The 27,963-nt window shown below is 42.1% G+C and overlaps 1 protein-coding gene across 1 annotated transcript; it reads left to right on the top strand.

The window, feature by feature from the left end:
• Positions 1 to 6,816: 6,816 nt before the first annotated feature.
• Positions 6,817 to 22,113, top strand: LOC308084538 (uncharacterized protein; the record flags this gene model as incomplete). Its single annotated transcript, XM_080427205.1, has 4 exons — positions 6,817 to 7,024; positions 11,105 to 11,203; positions 19,807 to 20,676; positions 22,058 to 22,113. The coding sequence occupies exons 1-4, from the start codon at positions 6,850 to 6,852 to the stop codon at positions 22,111 to 22,113; spliced, it is 1,200 nt and encodes a 399-aa protein (XP_080283331.1). The 5' UTR covers positions 6,817 to 6,849.
• Between the last annotated feature and the right edge of the window lie 5,850 nt (positions 22,114 to 27,963).

Raw genomic sequence — 27,963 nt, 5'->3', positions numbered from 1 at the left:
GTTTAATCAAAAGGGAAGTCTGAAGAGGCACACAATGATTCATACAGGAGAAAAGCCCTTTACGTGTACAGTTTGTGGCAAAGGCTGTGGTCAGCGGTACTATCTAAAAACACACATGAGAAGTCATACAGGGGAAAAACCATTTACTTGTACAGTTTGTGGCAAACGCTGTGGTCAACGGTGTGATCTAAAAACACACATGAGGACTCATACAGGGGAAAAACCATTTACTTGTACTATTTGTGGTAAAGGCTGGATTAACACGAGTAATCTACGAATACACATGATGACTCATACAGGGGAAAAACCATTTACTTGTACAGTTTGTGGTAAAGGCTTTGTTACCACGAGTTCACTAAAACGACACATGAGGACTCATACAGGGGAAAAGCCCTTAACCTGTAAAGTTTGTGGAAAATCACACATGAAGACTCTTACAGAGGAAAACCCTTCAGTTGCATTTAGTGACACATGCTTTGGTCAGAATGAAGATATGAGGATTCATACAGGGGAGGAAGCTGTTAGTTGGCATTTAAAAAAAAGCATGTGTTACTGTTCAACTGAGTTGTCACAAGATATCACATGATATCACAAAGCCAAATATATGTATAGAGTAAATACATTTTTTTTTACATTTTCAACTGGTTACAGAATATTTAGATCTATTATAATCGATCGTCGGACCGTTTGTAAACACGAACGGTATCAGTGTGCGTCACCCAGAGAAAAAACATCTTCGGATGACGTTATTTCCGGATCCTTGTGAGTAGAAAGGGAAAGTGATCACTCGGGTGATAGAAAACAGCACAATCTTTTATAAAACTATTAAAAAACAAAAAGTTGTCATAAGTCGCCCTTGGCAGTGTGGGCTTTTGGACGATGTCTCGTCATAAGTCGTCCTAGGCAGTGAATGAGTAACTTTTTTTTCCTTGATTGTCATCTTGTATATGGAAACTATTTATTTTTATTGACTCTGACTTGTTCTCCTTGTGTCTTTCTTTTAAAAAAATTTAACCCTTTGAACTGCTAAGTATTGGAGCTTGTACAATAGAGAATCTCACCACCTCTTTATACAATTGCAATAAAGTTCAACTTGATGATGGAGTATCAAATGCTTTGTGTTTCTTTTTATAATTGTACATTATTATATGCAGCTCATAGGCTACCGGAAGGATAATATGAGCATCAGTGTCTTTCCATTTTGTCAGGATTAAAAGACATTCATCATTACATTTGTTCATGTGTGCATGCATTAATGCTGCATAAAGTACTGACAAGTTGCAGGGTGATTGTAGCTGTTCACTGTGTGTTTGGAATGTCAAGTTATGTGTTTTAATATGTAAAGAGTAATCGATTGCATTTTCTGATCCAAATCGTTCTATGTTTGTATTAGTGTTAAGCTAAGTATTTTATTATTACTTACTGTAATATTTAGTCATGAGTATGTGAGTTGATAATCAATGAAGTGCCTAGTTCACACATTTGGACCAAAGAGAGCTAAGCTCATTTGGATCTTTCTTTCTTTCTTTCTTTCATTTTCTTTTTTTTTGTTAGTCCTGTTTGACTGTCAGTTAATTGAAATTAAAAGACACTTGGTATTTTAATACTGAAACCAAGTGTTAAAGGCAGTGGCGTCCCCAGGAATTACATTTAGGGCAGGCAAGATTTTTTTTGCGTCCCCCGCCCTCCTTATATTACCCCCAAAAAAGAAATTCCAACTCAATCGAAAACCCGCGAAAGTGGCCGTTTTCAAGATGTCTGGAAGTCTGAAGTGGCACATCTCTGGAACGGAAGGTCCAATCTGCTGAGTTCAAAGCTTCAAAGCTTGTTGGTTGCGTGACTTTGAGGACATTAAGCACGCAATGACTTTTCGGGTTATTTGGGTTTTCTAGGGGAGGCGAGATTTTAGTTGGGCAGGCAGCCACATGTCCTGCCTCTACAGTGGGTACGCCTCTGGTTAAAGGTAAGGTGATATATTTTGGTTAAATCAAAACTTTTGTTTTTTTAACCCTATAACGCCAAACGTATCATATATGATACACACATTACACAGATTTTTTTAATAAATCAGTGTAATCAATACTTGGACCAAGAACCTGTTGTATCATATCTGACACATCCCCACTTCCCCCTGGACCATACCATTTGAACTGCAGGTAGTTACAGAGCCTCAGGTGGTCTGACCCAAAATGGCTGCCATCAACTAAACAGGAGAGGTTGATGCACTACTAACAAACAATAATTTTTTAAACAGTTATGGTAAGTTTTCCTAGTATATCTTTACTAATATTTTGAAATAAGTGTTGGATAACTTGAATGCACTTATAAGCTCTCAAAATTTAGCATTTGAGTTTGTTTTTTATGATGTCAAAAGTGTTTGTATCATATTTGATACTACAGGTCTATAGTCCTTTACGATTTTAAAATAAATGTTATATATTTTTTTGTAATGTTAAAACCAACTTGAAATACCCCTTGTAATACCCCTTGTATGAAATATGATACAACAAATAAATGATACAAAGGAATGTAAAAAATATATATATATATATATATATATATATTTAAGACCCAATAAAGTGTCCCTTTTCAAAATGTTGGAATTTTCTGACCTTTCCTTCATAGTTCAGGTTCTAGTTCTATATTGTGAAAGTAATCATTGCTATACAGTGTTCAGTAACGGGGTCTTCCCGGTTATCTATATAGTTTAATCTACTTTTCATCCAGAATTTGTATTTTATTTTATTACAAAAGCATGTAAAAGTTAACCTGACTCAGCCAGATGGGGGCGGTATTGAGTTTCACAATACACCCTGCATCTGGGATCGCTCAGGGAGTTGAGCTACCAGGTCGCTGCGTGTACGAACCAATCAGCGGCTGCTAGGGGCGGGATCATCCAATCACCTGCCAAGTAGCTTGAACAAATGTAACGCCGTCTTGCATCGATTCTGCTACCGGAGTCTCAGATGGAAGTAGGCTGTGAAACAAAATGTGTGTCGCAAGCTTCTTCCATTTGGCGGTTACGTAAAAGTACCAAAGTTTGTAAAAAAAAAAAAAAAGAAAAGAAAAGCACCAAACTACTAACTGTTGTTTGAGAACATGCTCTTATGTACCTATGTTGTTGTTGGGTTATTTTACCACAGTACATTTGTACATACATATACTAACTGTAAGCTTTTAACCACATGAACCCTAGACCTAGAGTCCCTAACCTGGGGCAAACATTATGTGACAATAGCCGATCATCGGCTATTTACGGCAAAGAGATTTGGTGTACGGAGGCGGCCTAGTAGGCTATATAGACCCTGATGGATTCTGGTCAATGAAGTATAAAAGTGTTATATATACACAATGATCAATTTAAAATCCTGAAACAGTTGCATTCTTTTGTGCAAATACAATAAAATACCTCAAATAGCAGCAGATATGAACATATGCATGACGTGCATCAGAATGGTAATGTATCTACAGTCATATAGATATAGAAATCCATACATTTTGTCAGTAGGTTCTATGTAAGAAAAGGCTGTTTCAAAGTTTTCCATTGTGACTATTTGCAGTGGAACATTACATGGAATGGTGTCCCAGTCATTGACCAAATAGCTACTTGTTGGTATGGTGGTGGTTGAACCTTGGAATTTCACTACCAATGCTGCCAACCCACCAACCAGTGTTGGGCCAACGTATGCTTTTTATCTAGAATAATACACATTTAACCTTCACTGAAACATACTAATAATATTAATAATTCATTATTATTATATTTATTTATTAATATATATTATATTTATTATTAGTTAATTATAATTAATATTAATAATAATCGTATACTAATAATAATCAGTCTGCCTCCCAGACCCAGACACTTCCGATGTGGATGCCGGGTATTCAGCCTACTGCGAAGTACTCCTTGGGGCAGCAAGGAAAACCACCCCCCGTGGCTTTAACGCAAACTACATCCCGGGCTGGGATGAAGGGTGTAGCCACCTCCTGCATGTCCACCAGCAGGCAAGCTCCAGGGAAGAAGTGGATGAGTCTGCAACGGCTCTCCTGCAGAAGCTGGACGCCACCCGAAGGTCAAGGTGGACCGAAGTTGTGGAGTCAATCGACTTCACCCACTCTAGCTGCAAGGCGTGGCGGACAATTAACCAACTGACAGGCAGAACACCATCGGCCCCCAAGTGCCCAATAACAGCCAATGCCATCGCGTCCTGCAGCTCCTTAAGAACGGCTGCTTCCCGGATGCAGAATTTTGCCCGCACAACATCACACAAGGTATCCTCCTTATGTAGGGCAGCCAGTGTGGATGCTAACATGTCAGGAGACTTTACAACAGCTGAGCTCCAGGCGGCCATGGACAAACAAGGGAAGGCACCAGGCCATGATTACATCCACCCTGAGTTTGTGACCCACCAGAGTGCAAACACATCTGCATGGCTCTGCTCGTTCTACTCAGCATGCTTCCGGAGGTCCAGGCTCCCAAAGATCTGGCACCGTGCGGCGGTCATAGCCCTTCCAAAGCCAAACAAACCTGCTGAGGACCCTAAATCCTACAGACCCATCTCACTGCTCTGCGTCCCATTCAAGATCTTGGAGAGGATGATTCACAGCCGCATCGAGCCAGTAGTGGACCCACAACTCCCACGGGAACAGGCCGATTTCCGTCACGGACGGTCAACGGTCGACCAGGTGACACTGCTCACTCAAGATATTGAGGACAGCTTTCAGCTAAAAGAGAAGGCTGGAGTAGCGTTGCTGGATCTTACAGCTGCCAATGACACCGTCTGGCACCGTGGACTCCACCTGAAGCTACTGAAGACCATCCCCGACCGGCATATGGTGAAGTTCATCATGGAGATGTTGACGAACCGCAGCTTCACCTTAAAGACCAGTGATGGACAATGCAGTAGGCTCAGGAGGCTGAGGAATGGCGTTCCGCAGGGGTCTTTCCACCAATGTTGTTCAACATATGCATCCACGATCCACCGGAGACAACATCCCGGAAATATGGCTACGCTGATGACCTGGCCATCATGATGCGACGACCAACATGGGAGGCGATGGAAGTCGGCCTGAACCAGGATATGGGTATCCTTGAAGCCTATCTGCGCAAGTGGCGCCTACAGCTCAGCATTGGCAAGACAGTGTCAGCTGCTTACCACCTCAACAACCGCGAAGCAAGAAGGGAACTGGAAGTATTTGTCAACAACAAGCGCCTGGAGTTCCAGCAAGCCCCGCGGTACCTTGGTGTAAGTCTGGACAGGACACTTTCCTTCAAACAAAACCTTGAAGAAGTGACAGCCAAAGTGTCATCAAGGGTCTCACTAATCCGACGTCTCGCCGGTACCAGCTGGGGTGCATCTGCCAAGGTGCTTCGAATCTCCACGCAAGCCCTGGTCTTCTCCGCAGCTCAGTACTGTGCCCCAGCCTGGTGCAAAAGCCCACATGCCAGGAAGGTCGACGTTGCCATAAACAACGCTCCTCGGACCATAACTGGCTGCCTGAGGCCCACCCCTGTATTCCACCTGCCAGTACTAGCGGGAAATGCCCCGGCCGGCCTCCGACGAGAGGCTGCTACCCTCGCCCTTGCAAGGAAAGCCCGTAGACATGACTGGCATATCCTACACAACACCACCACAACAGTGTTGCCTCTAGATAGGCTCAAGTCCCGCCACCCGTACAGCAAGGCGGTACAAGAGCTGCTCAGGTCCATCCTTGAGGACCTGTCTACAGAGGCATGGCTGGCGGCAGCCTGGAAGCAGGAGTGGGAGTTGGCCGGGCCCACACGCATCCACCGTTACATCCAGGACCCGGGAGGCGGCATTAAAGGAGAGGAACTGCCACGCCGGCAATGGACCCTGCTGAACCGCCTGCGAACCGGGGTCGGATGCTTCAAAACATCCATGAGGAAGTGGGGCCTGGCGGACGGAGCAGCATGCGAGTGTGGGGAGCCGGAGTAGACCACTGAGCACATAATCACAGTCTGTCCCCTGTATAAACCACCCTCGGAGGCCGGCCTCTTCGATGTGGGACCTGAGACGAGGGCGTGGCTGTACGCTACTGAACTGGACATCTGATGATGACACACGAAAGAAGAAGACTAATAATATTAATTTAATAATAATGATAATTATTATAATTAATAATAACAACACAAATAATATATTAAAACAAAGAAAAAAAGATAATAATAATAATAATAAGGGTAATAATAATAATAATAATAATAATACTACATTGCGTTAGCCTCATAATTGCCCAAGTCATATTTTGGCCAATTTGTGATGCCTAACTCTACACTCCTAAACTGCTTGTACTGAACTATAGCTGACTTCGGTGGTTTCACCAGTATGGGGTGTCGGTCAGGACAAAGAGGCAGGACTTTAAGTGCAATCAAACTTTACTGAAGTCCAAACAGGTACATAGGCACAACACACATTTGGGTGTGGTATAAACAGAAAATAATATCAATAACAGTACAAAAATAAGACAGGAAATACAATTCAATTCAATGACATCAATAACCAACAGGTTTGGAAAAACAACCAACAATCTGACATCAAATGCACACAGTATTGGCAAATGGAGGCTAAGGATTAGGCTAATCCATCATTATTCAGTGAAAGTTACACACCTCCTCCACTAGGGGGCGAAAGGCATTTATGCAACATCAACTGGTTCCTTTATTGCGCATGCTTGAAGCACGTTGACCCGGAAGTAAATGCGCGTTGTTCCTTCAGTTGCATTTCAGTATCACGCGGTGAGCAACAAACAGCGTGGTGAAAAATGTCTCAAAAACGAGGTAAACTGTGTCAAATAGATTCTCTACGGCTGTCGATAAATGAGCACATGACGTCGGTGAGAGAGGAGATATCGGGTGTTGTCAACGAGCGCCTCAGTGCGGCTACAGAGTTCATGTGCAACCTCTTCCAGAGAGAGATAGAGACTCTAGAAACTCTGCTGGAGAGACAAGACAAACTGCTGGACATTGATGTTGATATGGACATCCATCCTAACACTGCAGGTTGGTAAACACATGGTTACTTAACATTCAACACCAGCCTATCTACGTATAGCTGTATCTACCATAGACTGTACTAACCACAAACAAAGCCTAGCTGGTCTTTGGTGCGAACAGCGTTTTCCCAGCGACTTGCAGGCGAGGGGGTTAGACTGCAGGAGCAGCTCTGTAAACCCCCGGATCCCTGTGATAATGATATAGAATATAGATGATATATAGAATATATTGAGATAATGATTATTCTGGAATTGGTTGATATCATTGCTGTTTCCTCAGCAGAAAACTTTTTATTTTCTTTATTTCAATGGATTAAGTAACAACAGCCGTCTGCCAGCCTGCAGATGGATCGATCATGGATGCGATATTGATAATTCTCATCACTAAATGCCTAGTCTCAGTAGTCTGTATTGTCATATAGCTCACGTGAGTAGCAAGTACTGTACTTGACTATTCCGCCAAAAATTAGAACGGTACATACCGCAAACTGTACAGGAAAATAGGGCATGTGAGAAGAGGCATGTGCCTCTCCTGCACAAATGCACAAAAGCTGTCTTTTATATTGTGTTTTTTTAGTAACAGTGTCCTGTCACTTACTACATGGAATAACATACAACAAGGCTCGCGTATGTACAGTACAGTACCATTCAAGCAGGCGTGATTCAGCCAGTGGAGACAGTCGGAGTCAGGGTTTGCCTTCCCAAATCACGCGTCAGCGCACAGAAGTCAAGGCACAGACGGCTGACGGCTGTGTGTTGATTCACAACTACTACTACTACTTTTGTATTTGACACTTTAAATGTCTCTAAATATTATAAACTTTCACGACAGCCTAAGTACAAATATCATTTATGAAAAGGCTACTATAGGCCACAGTGAAGTCGGACTGAATGACTGAAACGTTTTTTTTCTTCTTTTTACTCTCTTGGTGTTTTGTTGTAGGGGATTATCTGGCACATGTGTCTGTTATGTAAGAGAAATTGTATTATGAGTGAAACGGGAAACTATAAACCTTGCGAGGCGTTGTGAGCTTGAAGATCTGCTATTTTCACAATAGAGTCAAACCAAACGTAATGCATCAACTCCTACATTTCAAGTGCTTATCAGGGTGAGGGGTCCCCAGTTCAAATATGATTATTTTGGAGGGTCGCAGCCTGAAAGGGTTGAGAACCACTGGGTTAGATCACTGTTTCCCAAACAGTGGGTTGGGTCCCATTTTTGGGTCATGGACACATTTTTATGGGTCACGAGAAAATATCCCTTTTTTTCCCTTTTCCTTCAAAAATATATTACTATATTATTATTTCAAAAGATGTCCCACCCAAAAATCTAAAATCTTCATCAATAAAAAAACATTATCCAAGATTTCTCAAAATAATTTAATTCATAAATAAAAAAATAAAAGAAATCAAAACATAAAAAATGCAATGAAAATAGGAGATCTACAAGGCTGGCACGACCTAGGAGGACCTGTTTTTTGCCTAACTACTTCCTAACTTAATAAGGGCTGTTGTCTGTTCTCACCAAGTGGGCCGGATGGTCCGCCTCGCTGGGGGTGACAAAAAAACTGTGGCTAATTCTAACCTAAATCCTAATGAAATAATTTGCAACCTATTTTAGATAAGTTAACAAATAGCGTTGGGTGTGAGCTCTGATCTCATGACATGCACAGATAAGCATTACATTTCCAGTCCAAATGGAGTCATCTGGTTTTGCAGGGGTTTGGGGGTTATTTAATGCGGTCTGCAGTTCCACGTGCGTCACGGAAGCTTCATGCTCTCTGCTCCTTTCTTTGATTCTGTTCTGTTCTGTTGCAGGACTATCCCCTCATCTATGTTTCAGCAATATAAAACCCTGTTCCCACTCCCTTAAAATGCCTGCAATTCACCTGTATGTTTAATTTTAGCATCCTGTGGTCACCCAATGTTCACGCTGGGCAAGACCTGGGATGTTGGTTGTCTAGGAAGTTGACAACCGGAAATGGTTGAATTTGGCGGAAGTACCGCCCAAGGAAATGACGTTGATGCTTTACAAATCTGTTAACATTCTCCGTGAATGAAACGAGTGTTGTCAAAGAATATCATTTCCGGGGGAAACGGAAATCCTGTCCACTCAGGACTTCCTAGACACTCGCTGCTTTAGGTCGTGACCAGGCTCTTCTCTTCGCAGATGAGTGAGGCTTGGATCGAGGCTACCCAATGTTAGTGTTTCTCAACGAGGGTGGAATGTAGCCTGGCACAGTGGCGTTTGGTGGATTCTAACGTTGACCGGGCCAGAAACGGGGGGGGGGGGGGGGTTCGTGCTACAACGGCTGATAAGTCTATTGAGAATTACGGAGCCATTCCGGGTGGAAAACGAAACGCTCGTCCCAAAACACACGGCCCCATTTTTTTTCGCGGACCGAGGCCGTCGGTTTAGACCTGGGCGAGGGTGTTTCAGGCCGACGATTCTTCTTCTATTCCATTTCTGAATGGAGAGAGGTGGCCGTCTCTGCGCAATGGATAGAAGGACGGCCGAGGTTTCCTTTTTGCTACTCGCAACAATAATGAAATGTGAAGCTATTTCGGGGCCCTTGTTATACTGTATAGGCTACCTGGAAGGAAACCGGTTTGACGGCTAAACAGTTTTTTTAATGGCCACTCATTAACAATTCGGCCGAATGCAAATGAGCCCCATTTGAAAACAAAGGTGACTTTCTGTGGTCGGCTACAACAGAATAGGGTGAGGGGCTGCTAATGTTGATTTTTAGTTTTTTTTCCCCTGGCGGATCTTGCCCCTACACAGGGACAAGCTTGGGTTTACAGACCGGGCCATGGCCTCGTTGGCCCCAATGACGGTACGCGCCTGGCCTGGCATGGCTAATATCACTGGCAATTTGTCTGATTTCCAGGCTAGGTGGAATGCATTGCTGCATTCACAACTTTACTGCTAGAGCATAATGTATACTTTGAAGCACCACAGTGTCATACGCAAAAGTAAACAGATAAAAATCAAGAAATGACACAGTCATACATAACAGTATATCAGTTGGAAAAAAGAAGCGAGACCATACCACTCCAGTCTTGGCCTTGCTCCATTGGCTCCCTGTCCTCTTCCGAATTGATTTTAAGATTTTATTGTTTGTTTTTAAAGTAATACTAGGTAACTTAAAAAAAAAAAGAAAAAAAAAAAGTTAAATTGTATATAATTTGTGAGTGGCAAATGTTTCACAACACCCATTCCATGAATTTCACCCCGGAAAGCCTTTTATAAACATATTTTCTATTGAAAGTGGAGTGGGGCATCTTTCCCGCGAAAGTTACGTCATCCGGCCAGTAAACGAAAAAAAAAAAAATGCACCGATTTCCTGTTTGTCCAGGAACTACCACGCTAGTAACAAAAAGGAATTTCACGCTGTTTTTATGGCATTATAGGATTAAACCATATTGACTCTGACCTACATTTTCAGGTCAGGATACGGATTAAACAAGTGAAATTGGAAGTGATTGGCACAAATAAATGAGCAGACAAAATTGGAACTGGATTAAATTTAAGATAAAGCATTATGCGCACAGTTTAAACAGAGCCAAGACGATGTGCACATGTATTCATCCTTCAACCTTTCATTCATCCTTCCCAAGCTGGTCCATCTCAGTCCGGGTTTAGATCCCGCCTAACTGTATCCGATCATTTCCACCCACACACACATGAACACAAACAGCTGTTTCCGTATCTAGACCGGATATCTCTGCTATCGGGCAGAAACCAGAAATGGCAGAAATGTCTAAAATATTAACTTTTCCGGAAATGAAAAAAAAAACATGTTTTTAGAACAATACTGCCTCATCAAAGTTGGTATGGTGACTTTATGCATTGTCAGATACTTGAATGTGTCCTTATATTATCATCACTTTACCCAAATACATTATATTATCATCACTTTACCCAAATACAGCTCAACTGGAGTTAAGAGTGAAACACACTTCTTTACACCCTCTGTTACCTCTGTTTTACACGCAACCTTCATCAACAAGCCATGTTACATCACGCAACCTTCATCAACAAGCCATGTTACATCAATGTCCTTATTCAATTCCTTCATTCCAGACCAGTGTGTGGAGTCCAGCCTTCAGGTGAAGATGCGTTCTCCAGAACCAGCCGGGATTGTTTCTATTAATCAGGAACCTGAAGACCTCCTGGAAACCAGTAAGTTTCATGCTCTCTCAATCTTTCTTTAATTCTGTTCTGTTGTAGGACGATCTCCTCATCTATGTTTCAGTAATATAAAACCATGTTCCCAGTCGCTTGAAATTGCTGCAATTCACCTGTATATTTAATTTTGGCATCCTTTGGTCACCCTATCTTAGTGTTTCTCAATGAGGGCCCCAGGGAGGCGTTCGCAAGCTAACCCCACTTTGTGCTTATTTTACATACCATGTTAGCCACTGGAGTCGCTTGGTGAACAAGGAATTGTGTCTGGGCTTCCTGGCTTCTCCTCTGCTTCTCACTTCTCTTGTGTTTGTCACCTGCATGTTGTTTAACGTCATGAATGCTAAACTAATCGAGAAGGTTCTTCGGCAGACGGTACAATTCCCCATGTACACGTCTTCCCTCAAACCTTCTAGCCACACAGTCTTTCTCCCACTCAATTCTGTACTTCTGTTTTCTCTTTTGTTTTTTCTTTGGTGGAATTAACTCTGAGCCGGTAGATTTCTCGCTGTCATCCATGTTTCATTGTGTTGTTGTGGTTTTCAATGGGAAGGATAGGAGACGCTTATACGCAGCAGAGCCAATCACCATGAAGTAGTGTATCTTAGCAACCCAAAAACTGCTTCTCATTGGTCCTGTCATGAGTACCGACCAATGAGCTGAGCCTAGCGTATTTCCAGATGCCAGATTTCTACTGTCCTGCTCTTTGATCCCATAGCTGCGCTGCTGCTGCCTGCCCCCTCTCGGTGTGTGTGTGTGTGTGTGTGTGTGTGTGTGTGTGTGTGTGTGTGTGTGTGTGTGTGTGTGTGTGTGTGTGTGTGTGTGTGTGTGTGTGTGTGTGTGTGTGTGTGTGTGTGTGTGTGTGTGTGTGTGTGTGTGTGTGTGTGTGTGTGTGTGTGTGTGTGTGTGTGTGTGTGAAATACTCTCTCTCATACAGAGATGCTCATAGGCCTGCGTCGCTGACGCACAATATTGTGAAAGGACACATTCATGACACCGTCGTGGCGTCCATGGGACGCACTAGAATTGTCACCAACAACAGAGAAAAATATAAAAATAATTTGCGTTAAAATTAGTAGTGCACGAAAGTATCGGCCCGATAATTATCGGTCCAATATCAGGAATTATGGCGTCATCCCGATAAAACCGATAACATTAATAATAGCTCCGATAATATATAATATTTGTCAGCTGTGATCTGCATGGACTCTCTCGGTTAGACACCGTTGTGTGGAGAAGTATAACTCTCGGTTAGACACCGTTGTGTGGAGAAGTATAACTCTCGGTTAGACACCGTTGTACTGGAGAAGTATAACTCGGTTAGACACCGTTGAGAGACTCTCGCACAAGTTGTAGCAGCAGCAGCAGCACCACAGCCCCTCCCCACACACACACACACACACACACTCTGTTTTAGGCTACACTACACAGAGAGAGAGACGGCATGAGGAGCTGGTTGAGACCTGGTCTCAAACGTGTTAAAACGTCTTGGATAGACCACTGTCTGGAATAATAACTGATCATCATACATACAGGTCTACTACTAACCTTTGTTGCTATTGTCATCAGTAAAATACACGATTTTAGAGTGTTCTCCAACTTGCTTGGAGAACAGAGTGTAATGTGGTGGATGCGTTTAACGCATGTTGCCAATCAGCTGTGTAACATTAGCAGGTTAACGATGGCTCGTTGAGCCTACTATGCATTTGACCCTGATTTGACCACAAAGGCAATCAAAAGCACTAATTAATGGCAGCTGTTAGTAACCGGTTGTCTATCGTCTGTCTTGTGTATGTTTAATAGCCAACTGAATGTTTTCTGTACCCTAGAGATATCATATCACGTAATTCCCTGAATAGGATAGACCCTCTCCCTCATGCTAAACTTAAAGTGACTTATAAGGTTCCACTTCTCCTCAAAAAGACAACTTTATTTTCCTTTCTCAATGACAAGCCTAATAATATTATTGCATTTTGGCTATGTGCAATAACTGCAAGCCAATGTTCATAGGCATTGTCAGTATTTGTCTTCATTATTTCTTGAATTCCTATTTCTTTAGTTGCCAATAATTCCCCTGTAAGCCAGTGTTTTCAGTCTTTTATTGCTACACAATAAATAGTAAAAAGAAATTCTACATTCATAAATAATACAAAATAAAATAATAATAATGATTAAAAGGTTCTATGATTAAATGTATTCTATTGTTCAAAGCTATGTTAAATCCACCTTTGCCCACTTCTAGTATTTCTTACCATAAGGTGTGCTAATACTACAGATTCATATACATTTGAAAAAATATATTTATGATTTTTTAATATATGTATATATATATATATATTTGTATTATCGGTTATCGGTATCGGTCTTGAGAAGCACTGAACAACACCCCCCCCCCCCCCCCCCATTGACAAAACCGTCCCGGGGGGCACCGAACGGGTCCAAGCACCGGACACCACGTACGGTGTGAATTTTTGTGGGACTCATAAAATGTCCCATCTAAAAGACCACCCTTGGGTCCCAGGACCCATTACGTTGAAAACCTAGCAACATCACTGCTCATATAAAAATCACACCCAGTGTGAAGTGAGCGGTGCTATTTATGAGTTATTAATTTCATCATGCATCTCGGTAGCCAATCACAGCACGTCCTGCGAAGTGACGTGCTTAAATTTTTTACATTATTATTAATTTCATCTTGCGTCTCGCTAGCCAATCACAGCGCGTCTGCGAAGTTTGAAGTTAATTTCATCATGTGTCTCGCTAGCCAATCGCAGCACGTCCTGCAGAGCTTAGCCTATGGGCGTGTTTTCCACAGCATGGCGTCACAGCGAAAGACAAATGACGGAAAGAAAAACTTTCACCACGGATGGGTCCTAAACCCACTTATAGGAGCGGTTACACCGCTCAAAAATCGTGCTGTCATTCCACAATTCAAAATACGGAATGCAGTGCGTCCCGTAACAGTTCAATACGGAACACGTCTTTTAGTTTCCAAATAAGGAACGATTCCGTAGTTTACGGTACGGTTGGTAACCCTATTGCAGAGTGACCCATATTTTACCTAGGTTCCACTTTCTGATAGTTTTACAGTTTTACTGATAGGTATTGCAGAGTGACCCATATTTTAGGTTCTTTTTATATATATTTTTATTAGGGAAAATTGTGAGTACATAGTTACGGGTACATAGATACAGTTGTATTCCTTTTTTCCCCCTTAATTTTCGCACCTGTAACATCATCAAATGGGCCTGAGGTGGTTGCGTCCCTAAACAAAGACCTGGAAAACATCCGAAAGTGGGCTGCCGCCTGGAAGGTCACTTTCGAGCCCAGCAAGTGCAAGGCTATAATCCTGTCCAGAAAGAGGAACCCATCTCGCCCAGATCTCTTCTTTGGGACCACTAAAATCAAACTCAGCGAGCAGATGGAGATTCTGGGTCTTTGCATAGACCGTAAACTGATGTGGATTAGCCATCTGTCCAACATCTCTAAACGTGCTGGACAACGTCTTGGAGCACTACGTAAGCTGGCCAACAAGCTTGATGCTAAAGGCAGAGCCAACATCTATAAGACCCAGGTCAGGAGTATTATGGAGTACTCCTGCCTAGCCTGGATGAATGCCTCTCAGACCACTCTGAGGCAGCTAGACATCATCCAAAAAAAGGCTCTAAAAATCATCGGGTGGATGAGGACCTTACCCTACAGCAATATGCCATCAGTAAGCTGAGTCATGGTCGAACAGTTGCAGCAACAACTGTTCTTTATAAGATGCACACTCCCAGCTGGATCTCAAAGCACTGCTACCCCAAGCTCACATCCCAGGTCGTATCACCCGGAGGGTACTACCAAGCCACGCTCTGACCATCCTCAAGTCAAACACCAAATGCCTTGATAAGAGCTTTCTCCACTCTGCTATCACAACATGGAACAGCCTTCCCCCTGCGGTTGTTGGAGACATTACATCAAGTAGTATTCATGCCTTTAAGAAGAGGCTGAACAAACACCTCCTTAGTAGTATGTGGCTGTAATCCCATGAAGCTCAAGGACATTAAATCATCAAACATTCAGTTTATACCCCTGACTGAGTAGCTGCAGATCAGTGATAGGTTCTTTGAACCTAACCCTTGATTTTTTTTCATAAAGCCTGTATCTGCATGGAGAAGTAATAATAGTAATAGAACATTTGCATGGTATGAGTGTTTAAACTTAAAATGTTAGTAAAACTATTGAAGTACAATAAAACAGAACAAATGAGTAAGGGTAATAATACAAAAAAATAAAATTATAGTAATACAATAAAATAAAATACAAGGAAATAATGAGTGGAAAGGAGAGAAATAAAATTATATTAAAAAAGACAAGGTATGAAGGGGTGGGAGAGGAGGGGGGGATTCGGTCAGAAGGTAATGTTTGTAAGGAATTGAAATAGTTAATAAAAGGCTTCCACTTATGGGCAAATTTAGCGGGGTGCCGTTAACAGAAAAACAAATCTTTTCCAGCTTAACTCTCTCAGTGCCAATGAAATAAAAAAATATGTTCATACTGTGCCAGCATTTTTTTTTCTTCTTTTTTTAAGTAAAAAAAAAGTGCTTAGGAAGCGAGATACAGCCTTTTTCAGTTATAAGTTAAACAAGGAGTGAATGGAGCAGCAAATCTTCGGATCACGATATCTTGGGTTCTGAACATTCTTTTACAAAACATTTTTTTTTAGCGGAACAGATGCGATGTGGCCTAGTTGAAATCTGAGGATAAATCTGCAAAACTATAAAATGTACCACCTTTAAAGAGATCTCTGAAACATTTGATTCCTTTATTCTGCCAGGCAATATAAGTAGTAACATCTTCAAGGGATGGGGGAAATAAGTGGTTCTTCGCTAAGGGAATCAAAGAGGAGTGCGAATCAAATTTAAAATGGCGCCTGAATTGGAACCAAATCTTAAGCGTGGAGCGTATAACAGGGTTGGGTGTGATTTTGGAGGGGTTTATTGGTAATGTGGAGGAGAGGAGAGCCATAGGGGAAGGTGAGGAGCTTGGCAGCCCCTCCAGCCTGCACCATATAGTCTCTGGGGAATAAAGCCAATAAGAGCTGACCAGTAATAGAGCATAAAATTGGGTAAAACAAGGCCACCATTACATTTGAATTGTTGCAATAGGGATTTCCTCACTCTGGGTGTCTTCCCATTCCACAAAAAGTTAGTAATGATTTGATCCACAGATTAAAAAAAAATAATTGGCGATTATTATTTTTTTTTAACTCGGGATTTTTCGTTCTGGCACTGAGGGCATTCAGAAAAAACTCGGGATAACTCGTGGCTTGGCACTGAGAGAGTTAAGAAAAAACATGACGTCCTTTAGCCACATAGAGATGGATGGGGCCTTGGAGGATTTCCATTGCAGTAAAATGCGCCATCTTGCCAGGAGAGATGTAAAGGCTATTATGTCTAGTTGTGTAGAATTTGCCTGGAGGAGGACACTTGAGACCCCAAATATTGCTATGAGAGGATTTATCTGTATTTCAAAGCCAAGAACCTTTGACAGGATGGCAAAATATTCACTCCAGAATTTGTTAAGTATAGGACAAAGAAAAAACATGTGGCTCAGATTGCATGGGGAAGCATGACATCTTTCACATTGGTCTGTGATAGATGGGTATATCTCAGATAGACAGGATCTAGAATAGTGCATTATGTGAAGTACTTTGTACTGTATGAGTTCTAGTCTTGCACAGGGAATACTTGATCTTATTCTGTTTAAGGCTTCATTCCAGCACTGGTTAGTAAAGGCTAAACCGAGTTCCTGCTCCCAAGCCGCTCGAACCTTGACAGCCGGTTGGTAGTCAAAGGACATTAGTTTCTCATATGTTAGATAGAGGGATATCTGGTTGGGTTTCAGTGTCAAAAGGTCTTCCCATTTCTGAATGGGAGGGGAAAAAGGATAAGAGGGAAAAGGGGAGGAGACACAGTGTCGGATTTGAAAGTAGCGGAACAGATGCGATGTGGCCTAGTTGAAATCTGAGGATAAATCTGCAAAACTATAATACGTACCACCTTTAAAGAGATCTCTGAAACATTTGATTCCTTTATTCTGCCAAGCAATATAAGTAACATTCAAGGGATGGGGGAAATAAGTGGTTCTTCGCTAAGGGAATCAAAGAGGAGGGCGAATCAAATTTAAAATGGCGCCTGAATTGGTACCAAATCTTAAGCGTGGAGCGTATAACAGGGTTGGGTGTGATTTTGGAGGGGTTTATTGGTAATGTGGAGGAGAAGAGAGCCATAGGGGAAGGTGAGGAGCTTGGCAGCCCCTCCAGCCTGCACTATAGAGTCTCTGGGGAATAAAGCCAATAAGAGCTGACCATTAATAGAGCATAACATTGGGTAAAACAACAATTAAATTTGAATTTTTGCAATAGGGATTTCCTCACTCTGGGTGTCTTCCCATTCCACAAGAAGTTAGTAATGATTTGATCCACAGATTTAAAAAAAATGTTAGGGGAGAAACAAAGGGATACACTGGAACAGAAAAATACATCTGGGCAAGATTTTGACCATGTTGATTCTGCCTATCAGTGATAAGGGCAATGACTTCCACCTCTGTAAGTCTGCTTTGAGTTAGGTGAGTAAAGGGGCATAGTTGGCAGTGTGAGAGAGGTTAAGGTTCGGGTTGTGTTGATCCCCAAGTACCTAAACCCTGACGGACTGAGCTTAATTAACTTGATTGTGTGAGTAACAGAGCGGGTTTATGGGATAACATTCACTTTTAAGAACATTTATTTTGTAGCCTGAAAAGGAGCTGAATTTGTCCAGCAGAGACGGGATCGGCGGGATGTTAGTAAGTGGCTCTGATATGTATATAACCGCGAGATAGTGTGAAGTAGTCAGAGTAGGTGTCATTGGTAAGAACGCTAGCTTGGGGAGAGGTACAGTATACAGAAGCTTGATATAGGATATAAATCTGTCTCTAAGTCAAAATTTGTGGAGCACTGCAAAAAGATATTCCCATTCGACACGGTCGAAGGCCTTCTCTGCATCGAGAGAGATGACTACTTCTGCTGTTGAGGAATGTTCAGAGTATATGGCATTAAAGAGCGTGCAGACATTAAAGAACAATTGCCGTCCCTTAATAAAACTGTTCTGCTCCTCCGATATGATGGTCGGAAGGATCGTTTCAAAGCGGGTTGCTAAGGCTTTGGCCAAGATTTTTACATCTACGTTCAGTAAGGACAGAGGTCGGTAGGAAGCACAGGATATCATTTCTACCAAAGTTAAAGGAGTGTCAAGGTGGTCAGCAGCAATAGGGTCGATGGGAATGATTGGACTCCCAAGGAAGTTAGACATCTGATCTGTGGTGTCTGACGGTGATTCTGATTCGTAAAGTGAGGTGTAATAGGTCTTGAAAATCGAGTTAATGGTGTTTGGGTCGGAGATAAGGTTACCAGTAGAATCCTTAATGGTGGGAATCGATCGGGAGGAGGCTTGTTGTTTCAATTGGTGGGCTAGTAGTCTGCTCGGTTTATCGCTGTGTTCGTAATAGTTTGAATGTGACTTTAATAAGAGGCGTTCCGCGTCTGCCGTAGCAGTGTGATCGACTTTTGCCTGCAAATCAATCCGCTGTTTCTGCAGAGTCAGAGTGGGATTTATTGTGTTTTAAAGGTCGAGATCCTGGATTTTTCTTGACAGTTCTTGAAACTTAGCCTTGCGATTTTTGTTTAGGAAGGCGGAGTAAGATATCATTTGGCCACGCAGATAAGCTTTGAGTGTCTCCCATATCAGTGAGGGGGAGGTGGAGTCTTTTTGATTAGTAACCATAAAGTCGTCGATTGATGAGGAGATGAAAGTATTAAAAGCATCGTCAGAAAGCAACAGAGGGTTAAATCTCCATGGTGATGGAGAGCGATTTTGGTCTAAGAGTTGGATGTCCACACTTAGAGGAGCATGGTCCGAAATAACAATTGGGTCGTACTGAGAGGAAAAAACTTTAGGAATGAGGGAGCCATCAACGAAAAAGTAGTCAATGCGGGAGTAGGATTGGTGTACATTTGAAAAAAAAATACTCCTTAGCTTGTGGGTTACAGAATCTCCAGCGATCGACGCTAGGTTCCACTTTCTGATAGTTTTACAGTTTTACTCAAATGTTTTCAGACATGAAATGATTAACTGCGTAGCCTACCGGCCCGGCAAATGAATCCCAGTAGTGTCTCAGCAGTGTATGAACTTGATGACTTGTGTAGCCTACCGGCCCGGTAAATTAATCCCAGTTGTGTCTCAGCGGTGTATGAACTTGAGAAGTATGGAAGTTGAGTAAATAAAGTTCCGATCATGTATTATGATAGACGGTTGTATAAAAAGATTCAAACATTACAGTACAAAACTGAGACAGTGTTCAATTTCCACCACCCTGGTGGAAATGTCATTGGTAAATTAGATTGGTTGCAGCCAATGATTTTAACGAATGCTTATAGAATTATAGAAATAAATGCTCAATTTCCAAACCGTAAGTTCCTCCAACTTTCACAGTATAAAACAAAAGAAAAAAGAAACCCAAGCGGTATTTCCTCTAATTCAAACATTCAATTGTCTTCTCTCATTTTATCTTTTGACTAGACTTCTTGCACCTCCCTGTGTGTAAAGAGCAGGTTTCACCTGAACAGCAGGAGAGGAGGTCCAGTCTGGTCCAGGAAGAACCAGAGGCTCCACAGATTAAAGAGGGACAGGAGGAGCTACTTCAAAGACCAGAGGAGGCTGATGGGTCAATGTTGACATTGCTAGCAGTGGAAGGTGATGATGATGATGATGATGATGATGATGATGATGATGATGATGATGATGATGATGATGAAAACGGAGAGACAGAGCCTGTAGCCAGCACCTCAAATGAACACATGAAAACACAAGCTAATGTGGAGGACTGTGGACCATCACAACCAACTAGTGATGACCAGGTCCTCTCTTCACACTGTTCTGAATCTATCACTGGAGACAGTGATAATTGGGAGGACTCCCAGGATTTGGAATCATCAAAACAACCTCACACAGGGAAGAAACACTTTAGTTGTACACTGTGTGGAAAAATATTTAAGGTAAAGGGACATTTGAAAAGGCACACAGTGATTCATACAGGAGAAAAGTCCTTTACTTGCACAGTTTGTGGCAAAGGCTTCAATGACATAAGTAATTTAAAACACCACATGAAGACTCATACAGGGGAAAAGCCCTTAACTTGTACAGTTTGTGGCAAAGGCTTTAATAAAAAGAATGGTCTAGATAGACATATGATACTTCATTCAGGGGAAAAGCCATTCACTTGTACAGTTTGTGGTAAAGGCTATGGTCACAGGTATCACCTAAAATCACACATGAGGACTCATACAGGAGAAAAACCATTCACATGTATAGTTTGTGGTAAAGGCTGGGATCAAAGGAGTCATCTAAAAACACACATGAGGACTCATACAGGAGAAAAACCATTCACATGTACAGTTTGTGGTAAAGGCTATGCTCAAAGGAGTCACCTAAAATCACACATGAGGACTCATACAGGGCGTTACGACCCGGCCTAGGGGAGCTTAAGTCGCAACAAAAAAAGTGGACTCCCTCCTTCCCAGTCCCCAAACACAACCAGTCAACACCAGATTAAATTATATATATATATATATATATCTCACACACACACACACACACACACACACACACACACACACACACACACACATATATACACACATATGTGTATGTGTGATTTTGCTGTCCATTTTGAACAGACATAGGCAAGTTACCTCAGGGTGGGTCCCTGGACATAATATATGCATCAAGAAAGAATAACCTAAGCTTACCTTTAACAATACATAGATCTTACCTACTCTAAAGAAACCCATAAAACTAGTAACATTAAAACAAGGACCACCCACCCCTACATTAGCAAGGCTGAACACTGGCAAACACAGAGACACAAATGAGAGGTGTGGTTGAAGGCTGGCAAGGAGGAAGACATCTGTGGACCTGGAGGCAGCCATCTTTAGAGTCCACAGGAGCCAATCACCAGCTAGTTCTACCTGGTAGTTAGCCAATCATACTCAGCCACCACTCTCACCATTCACACCAGCTGGTAGTCAAATCACTCACTCCTCACCACTCATTCATAAACACACCAATGAGGGAAGAAAACATACACAGGGCAACACCACACAGAAAACTACATATAGGGGTCATAACACAGGAGAGCCCTTTACCTGTACGGTTTGTGGCAACAGGACAAACAGGACAAAACAGCAACAGGACAAAACAGGACAGGACAGGACAAAAAAATGGACCAGATGCAAACTGAATATAATGCCATAATTAGTGACATAGTAAAAACATACCCTCCCCCTCATTATCATAACACAACAGGTGTGGGCATGAGGAGGAGGATGGACTAGGACAGGTGGGTGGTGCTAAGGTGGTGGAGGAGGTGCTAAGGTGAGAACCAAGTATACTTAATGAACTGGAGGCGTGTCCACATAAAAACATAATTTTAACAATTAACAAAATCTGTACACTTTTTTTGAAAAGAATCTTCCTCCTAGTATAACCATAATACCTGATCATTATGTTTTAGGGGGGGAAAAAAATCACAGAAAATCACGGCACCCCGTCTTTAAACAAGCGGTTATTACGTGTCCTACTGTGTAAGTTTGCTGTTATATTTGTAAAATTCACTGAGACTGTGACTATCTAAGTTACAGTGGGAGAATATTGAATATAATGAATACATTATTTTAAGGGAATTAACTATGTTGAGTTATTACCCAGTTAAGTGTTGTGGGCTCAGATTTCTCTCTCCCCCTCTTTCTAAACATACCTTCCTGTGTTTCAGCCAATGACAGGGAGAGGCTTGAATTTCACATGGTATTTGGAATGGACAATAAATGACCATCAGTCTTGTCTTATCTCGTTTTAAGTGTTAGTTAGGTGTATTTTTGTTTTGTTCAATTTGAATGTGAATTTCAAGATCATCACCATTAAGTACAAGTATCACCATTGTATTTGGGTGCTAATTTGAGGTGAGCTCTAAATCAGCTATCTCACGAGGACTCTAGCGCCTACACTCTCTTTCGTGAAGAGTTTAGACTCTAATGCTATCAGTATAAAGACGCAGAGCGCTACTTCAGAAGTGACCCCTTCAATCAAAGGTCTGTTCCCATCATCTGATGTGCAACGGCAATAGGATTATTAAATGTGTATTAGGCCTGTTTTCTGTCTCTATTTCTTTTCAGCCCTCAACTATCTTTAGCCTGGGATACAGATTCCAGACTGCTTCGCTACGTTTGGCGGATTTTGTTTCTCACTTGCTATACAGTCTGGAAAGCCTCCTATCTCCATGCATGGGGGGGGGTAAAACTTGTAAAACTTGAGTCACTTCCTGACTTGCCTACGTCCTTAAAATACAACTCAAATGGAGCCTGGCCAGACTGATAAGCGAAGTGAGAAACAAATAAATCAGCCGAACGTAGTGAATCAGGCTGGATCCCAGGCTAAACTATATTCCCTTTTTGTCTAGGAGCTCACAACAATTAGTATACCATATTTAGCACATAAAGTTCTAATCAGGGACCACAGCAGAAATTACATCTTGTATGACTGTATTTTGAAAATTAAGATTGCCTATGGCATATGCATTTTAGTTAATAAACTTCCATGATTAGAATTAAAAGTCGTTTGTCTTGTGTATATTGCTGGATGATCTATGACCCTGCCTCAGACAAGAATTTAAAATCCTTCAGAGTTTATGAGACTGATCTGTATTAAAAACAGGTAAACTGGTGATATATATAATGTCATTTATATGTGTTACAGTCTGGCTCAGAGACCATAACAAAAAAGGGGAGACGACACGGAGGAATACATAAATAAGTGTAAAGTTTATTTACCAAATAGTGAAATAAGTTTATGTTTCCAAATAATACAGGCAGGGAAACATGCTGCCCACTGGAACTGAACCTAACAAATGAATATAACAAAACCAAACAGAAATGCTCTCCTGTGTGGCCAAGCCTGAGGCCTGGAAGGACTGAAGAGAGAGAGCATTGTAGAATGGGTCTTTTATAGTGTGAGGAGACAATTGGCCAGGTGTCTCCCCTTCCACTGATCAACTCAGACTCCACCCTCCAAACCAGCACTGCAAGGGAATCTGGTTAGGCTGTTAAAGGCACACACACACACACAACCCTATAGCAAAGGCCATGGGGGCCGTCACACCCCCCCCCCCCCTTCAAAACAGGGTCCCACAGGGAACCCTGGCCCAAACTTTGTGCTATAACTAAATCAACTTACATTTAATGTGCAAATATTTACAAAAAATTTACCCCATTTTAAACTAACCCCCCCAGTTCACATCTCCATTCCGCTTCAGCCCCACCCCACCTCAGCAACTGGTACCTTGGAGCTTTTAAGAGAAAGGGTAAGGCCTATGCAAAACAGATTATGAACACAGAATTGATTTATGGGCCCCTAAATAAAGCATCCACATAATTCTCTTTCCAATGACTTTTTCCATGTTTTTCCTTCCTGTGTGCATTACAAATGCAGACAGGATGAAAATAACTCCATGGTGTATTCTGCACCTGTGGCTGTGACCCACAGACACATGGTTTCACAAAGTTGCCATGACTTTTGCGTCCATCACGCTTCGGAAACGTCATGACATCTTTTGAGCTGAAAACACGCCGCTCAAACTTTAGCAGCTTTGGGCTGAGAAATTTCCAAATTGGGGACCAAATAATCCACTTTGATGGATTGACTTTGTTTTTCTGTTTTTTGACCAGTACTACAGACTTTGATGTACATTGCCACGCTTCTTTTCACACGGGGCCAAAAGAACTTTTTCAAACCCTCATCATAAGTTTTACACACTCCCATATGCCCCGACTCATAGTGAGCAATGCGCAAAACTGACTCCTGAAATTTGGAAGGAATGACAATTTGGAAAATTGGGTCTCCAATGAACCCTTGGCCCTTCGGCACACACTTGCGCAGTAGCACGCCATTCTCAATGAAGTATCCCTGTGCACGATTTTTCACCTCCTTTTTGGGGAGAACAAGATTGAACAGCTCCTTCAGTGTGGGATCGGCTTTCTGCTCCCTCACCAACTCCGAGTGTGAAATAGACCTAGGAAGGTTGCACAGATATTCATTTTCATCCTGGTGCTTCCTATCCTCAACTGCTTTTTGTACAGGTTGAACAACAGACTGATCAGTAAAGACCCGCTCCCCTGCTACATCATTCCCCAGTACTATGGTCACCCCATTAACAGGAAGAGCTGGACGCACCCCCATCCTAACTTCACCCTGGAACAGAGATGAACAGAGCATGAACTTGTGTACAGGAACATGGAAAACTGACATCTCCATGCCCAACACAGGAATGAACGACCCAGTGTCAGTCGCTCCAGAAAATGGCAGAGTAGAGGCAAGGATAAATGAATTAAATGAGCCTGTGTCTCGTAAAATAGTTACTGGCACCTTCTCCGGATTACAAATCAAGGACACATGTCCCTTTGACACAAATGGTGAACAGGCACTTGTCATTACCTCAGCACTCGGCTGATCTACCATGCCACCCGAAAGTGACACTGCAAATGCAGACGGACTCTGCCTAGCTGAGATGTTCTCATTACGTGACTTAAGCATAGGGCATTCCTTTTTCCAGTGTCCTGGTTGGTGACAGTAATGGCAGACATTATCGGAGTCCCGTACAGCATGACCACTTGGTCCACTCTTATGCTCCGCACTCCATGTCCCACTGGTCCTGCCAGGGAAATACTTTCCCCCAACAACCTGGCCAGCTTCTCTGCCACCCCCAAACCCACCAGCAAAGCTACGGTTGTCCCAACATCCCTTATGCATTAATGAGAACTCATCAGCGAGTGCCGCAGCTTCAGCTGCAGTCCGTGCCTTCTGCTCACTTATATGAACGGCCACTTGCTCAGGGACTGAGTTTTTGAATTGTTCCAGTACAATCAGGTCTGCCAGATCATCATAGTCATCGACTCCTGCAGCTACACACCAACGATTAAAGTGTGTGGACAGGTCACGGGCAAACTCCAAGTAGGATCTATTGCCTCGCTGCCACGTTCTAAACCGCTGGCGGTAAGCCTTGGGTACTAATTCGTAGGTACGAAGCACTGCGGCTTTCACCTCCGTGTACTTACAACTGTCCCGTGCCGACAGTGAAGCAAACGCCTCCTGTGCACGACCAGTCAGCACACACTGCAACAGGACCGTGCGGTCCGCATCACTCCAGTCCCTAGCGTGTGCCACCCGCTCGAACAAAGTGAAAAACACCTCCACCTCCTTCTCATTAAACTTGGGGACTAACCGTGAACTTTTCAAGATTTGGTCTTTGTCACCTGATTCCTTTTTCATAAGCTGTCCATAATCATGGCTTTGATATTGTCCTTCCTGGACCTTTTATCGCCAATTTCAATTGCATAATGCTCTGCAATTAAAATGAGCTGATCTTTGGTGCAGGCACCTAACCCCTCCTCCGACGGAGCCAAGAAAAAATCAGTAACCTCCATTACTTTTTGAAACTTTTGAAAAAATCCAAACCAAAAAAAAAACAATACCAAATTAAACCAAAAACCTCTAGTGACAAAAGAACGCAACAGAAAACAAATCAATTAAATTGAGCCTCCCCACTGACTGCCTATACCAAAAACGTATCTAACTGCGCTCTAGTCTTCAGAGGGTTTCTGCGGCCAGGTACTTACGCACCAAAACCCGCTAGCGTGGAAAAGCGACCAGCAAGCTGGCAACCCCCCAAAACTAGGGACATGCTCCCAGCCACTTTCACCCCACACTACTTTTTACCCGCTCACGAATCCCAAGGGGAAACGCGCTATGCCTACCTGAGTTGGCTCAATAAAACCGATTTGCAAAATAACTATACTTACGTTCCTATGTCACCAGACCTTTAACAAAATCTCCGACCCCCGATCGCTCCCCAAAGAATGCAGGTAGGGAATCCCCAGCACTGACGTCACCAGCGGCTTTCCCAATTCCCACGGCCCCACCCCCCTGCTGCCACCAAGGGTAGGTGCGAACCTGAACCCTGCTTGTTGAACACAAGCAACCTAAATTACAATAGGCCTACTCAAACTTTGTAGTTTTACCAACATTTTCCGTTTTAGACGAGCCCCCATTTGTTACAGTCTGGCTCAGAGACCATAACAAAAAAGGGGAGACGACACGGAGGAATACATAAATAAGTGGAAAGTTTATTTACCAAATAGTGAAATAAGTCAATAAGGTAATAAGTTTAAGTTTCCAAATAATACAGGCAGGGAAACATGCTGCCCACTGGAACTGAACCTAACAAATGAACATAACAAAACCAAACAGAAATGCTCTCCTGTGTGGCCAAGCCTGAGGCCTGGAAGGACTGAAGAGAGAGAGCATTGTAGAATGGGTCTTTTATAGTGTGAGGAGACAATTGGCCAGGTGTCTCCCCTTCCACTGATCAACTCAGACTCCACCCTCCAAACCAGCACTGCAAGGGAATCTGGTTAGGCTGTTAACTCTTTAACTGCCAAAAACGGGAGTCCGATGGCTCTATGGCTCTATGGCTTTTTTTATTTTATTTTTTCTTTATAATTTTTTTATTGTTTTGGTCTTCTTTTTTTTTTTAATCTCAAAGGAACTAGGAGATAACGCTATCCAAAAAATTGCTGCTCCATTCACTTCAATGTTAAAAAACAAACGGAGGAAAAATGCACCTTTTTCCTGGCACTGGGACGACACAGTCTGAAATAAGTGTGGCAATGAAAGAGTTAAAGACACACACACACAACCCTATAGCAAAGGCCATGGGGGACGTCACATATGCATGACATGTAATGATGATTAATCACTAAATTACCCAAACTACACATACAAGGGGGAAAGGTCTGTAGTTGCAGTTTGTGATAAATGCTTTGCTACAGGTTATGAGTTACTGGTAAAACAGTCTGAGCATCACTGTCTGTCCAGATTAGTCAGGGTTTAAAAAGTTAAATCCAATGTTACAAGCATGAATATATGCATGAAATAAGGTGCTGATAAGCTGTACAACTGTTTGCTGTGTGTTGTCATGTCTGGTTTTGACAGTTAGTTATCATAGCACCTATTTGGTAGGTCTCAGCAAAACATTCTACTATTTAATAATTATGCATTTAATAATGCTTACACTACAGCTTTATTATTAAAGCATTAGTTCACCCAAAAAAATTATAATATGTATAATGTATATATATATATATATATATATATATATATATATATATATATATATATATATATATATATATATATATATATATATATATATATATATATACACACACACACATATATACATATATATATTTATATATACAATAGCCGGGACTAAGGACAGGTTAAAATTGTGGTAAAGACTTGCACAAGGAGGTCTGCACAAGTCTTGATGACCCGGCCAGCGATGTCGTCAGGGCCAGGTGCTTTACTCCCGGCGACTTTTTTTTTTTTTAGGGTTAGGTTAGGGTTATGTTATTTAATTATTTTGGTGGAGCCAGCCCCCCAAACTCCTGAAATGCATAGAAATCTATGAAATTTATATTTAAAAAAGCCAGCCCCCCAAACCCCTAAAATACATAGAAATCTTTATATTATTGTCTGAACACTATTTATTTATTTATGTATTTATGTATTTATGTATTTATGTATTTATGTATGTATTTATTTATGAATTATATTATTTATGCA

The sequence above is a fragment of the Gymnoscopelus braueri genome (assembly GCF_963280865.1).
Source record: "Gymnoscopelus braueri genome assembly, chromosome: 4".
Lineage (NCBI taxonomy): Eukaryota > Metazoa > Chordata > Actinopteri > Myctophiformes > Myctophidae > Gymnoscopelus > Gymnoscopelus braueri.
The sequence above is the reverse complement of the archived record's forward strand: the minus strand, read 5'-3'. Positions and strand labels throughout refer to the sequence as shown.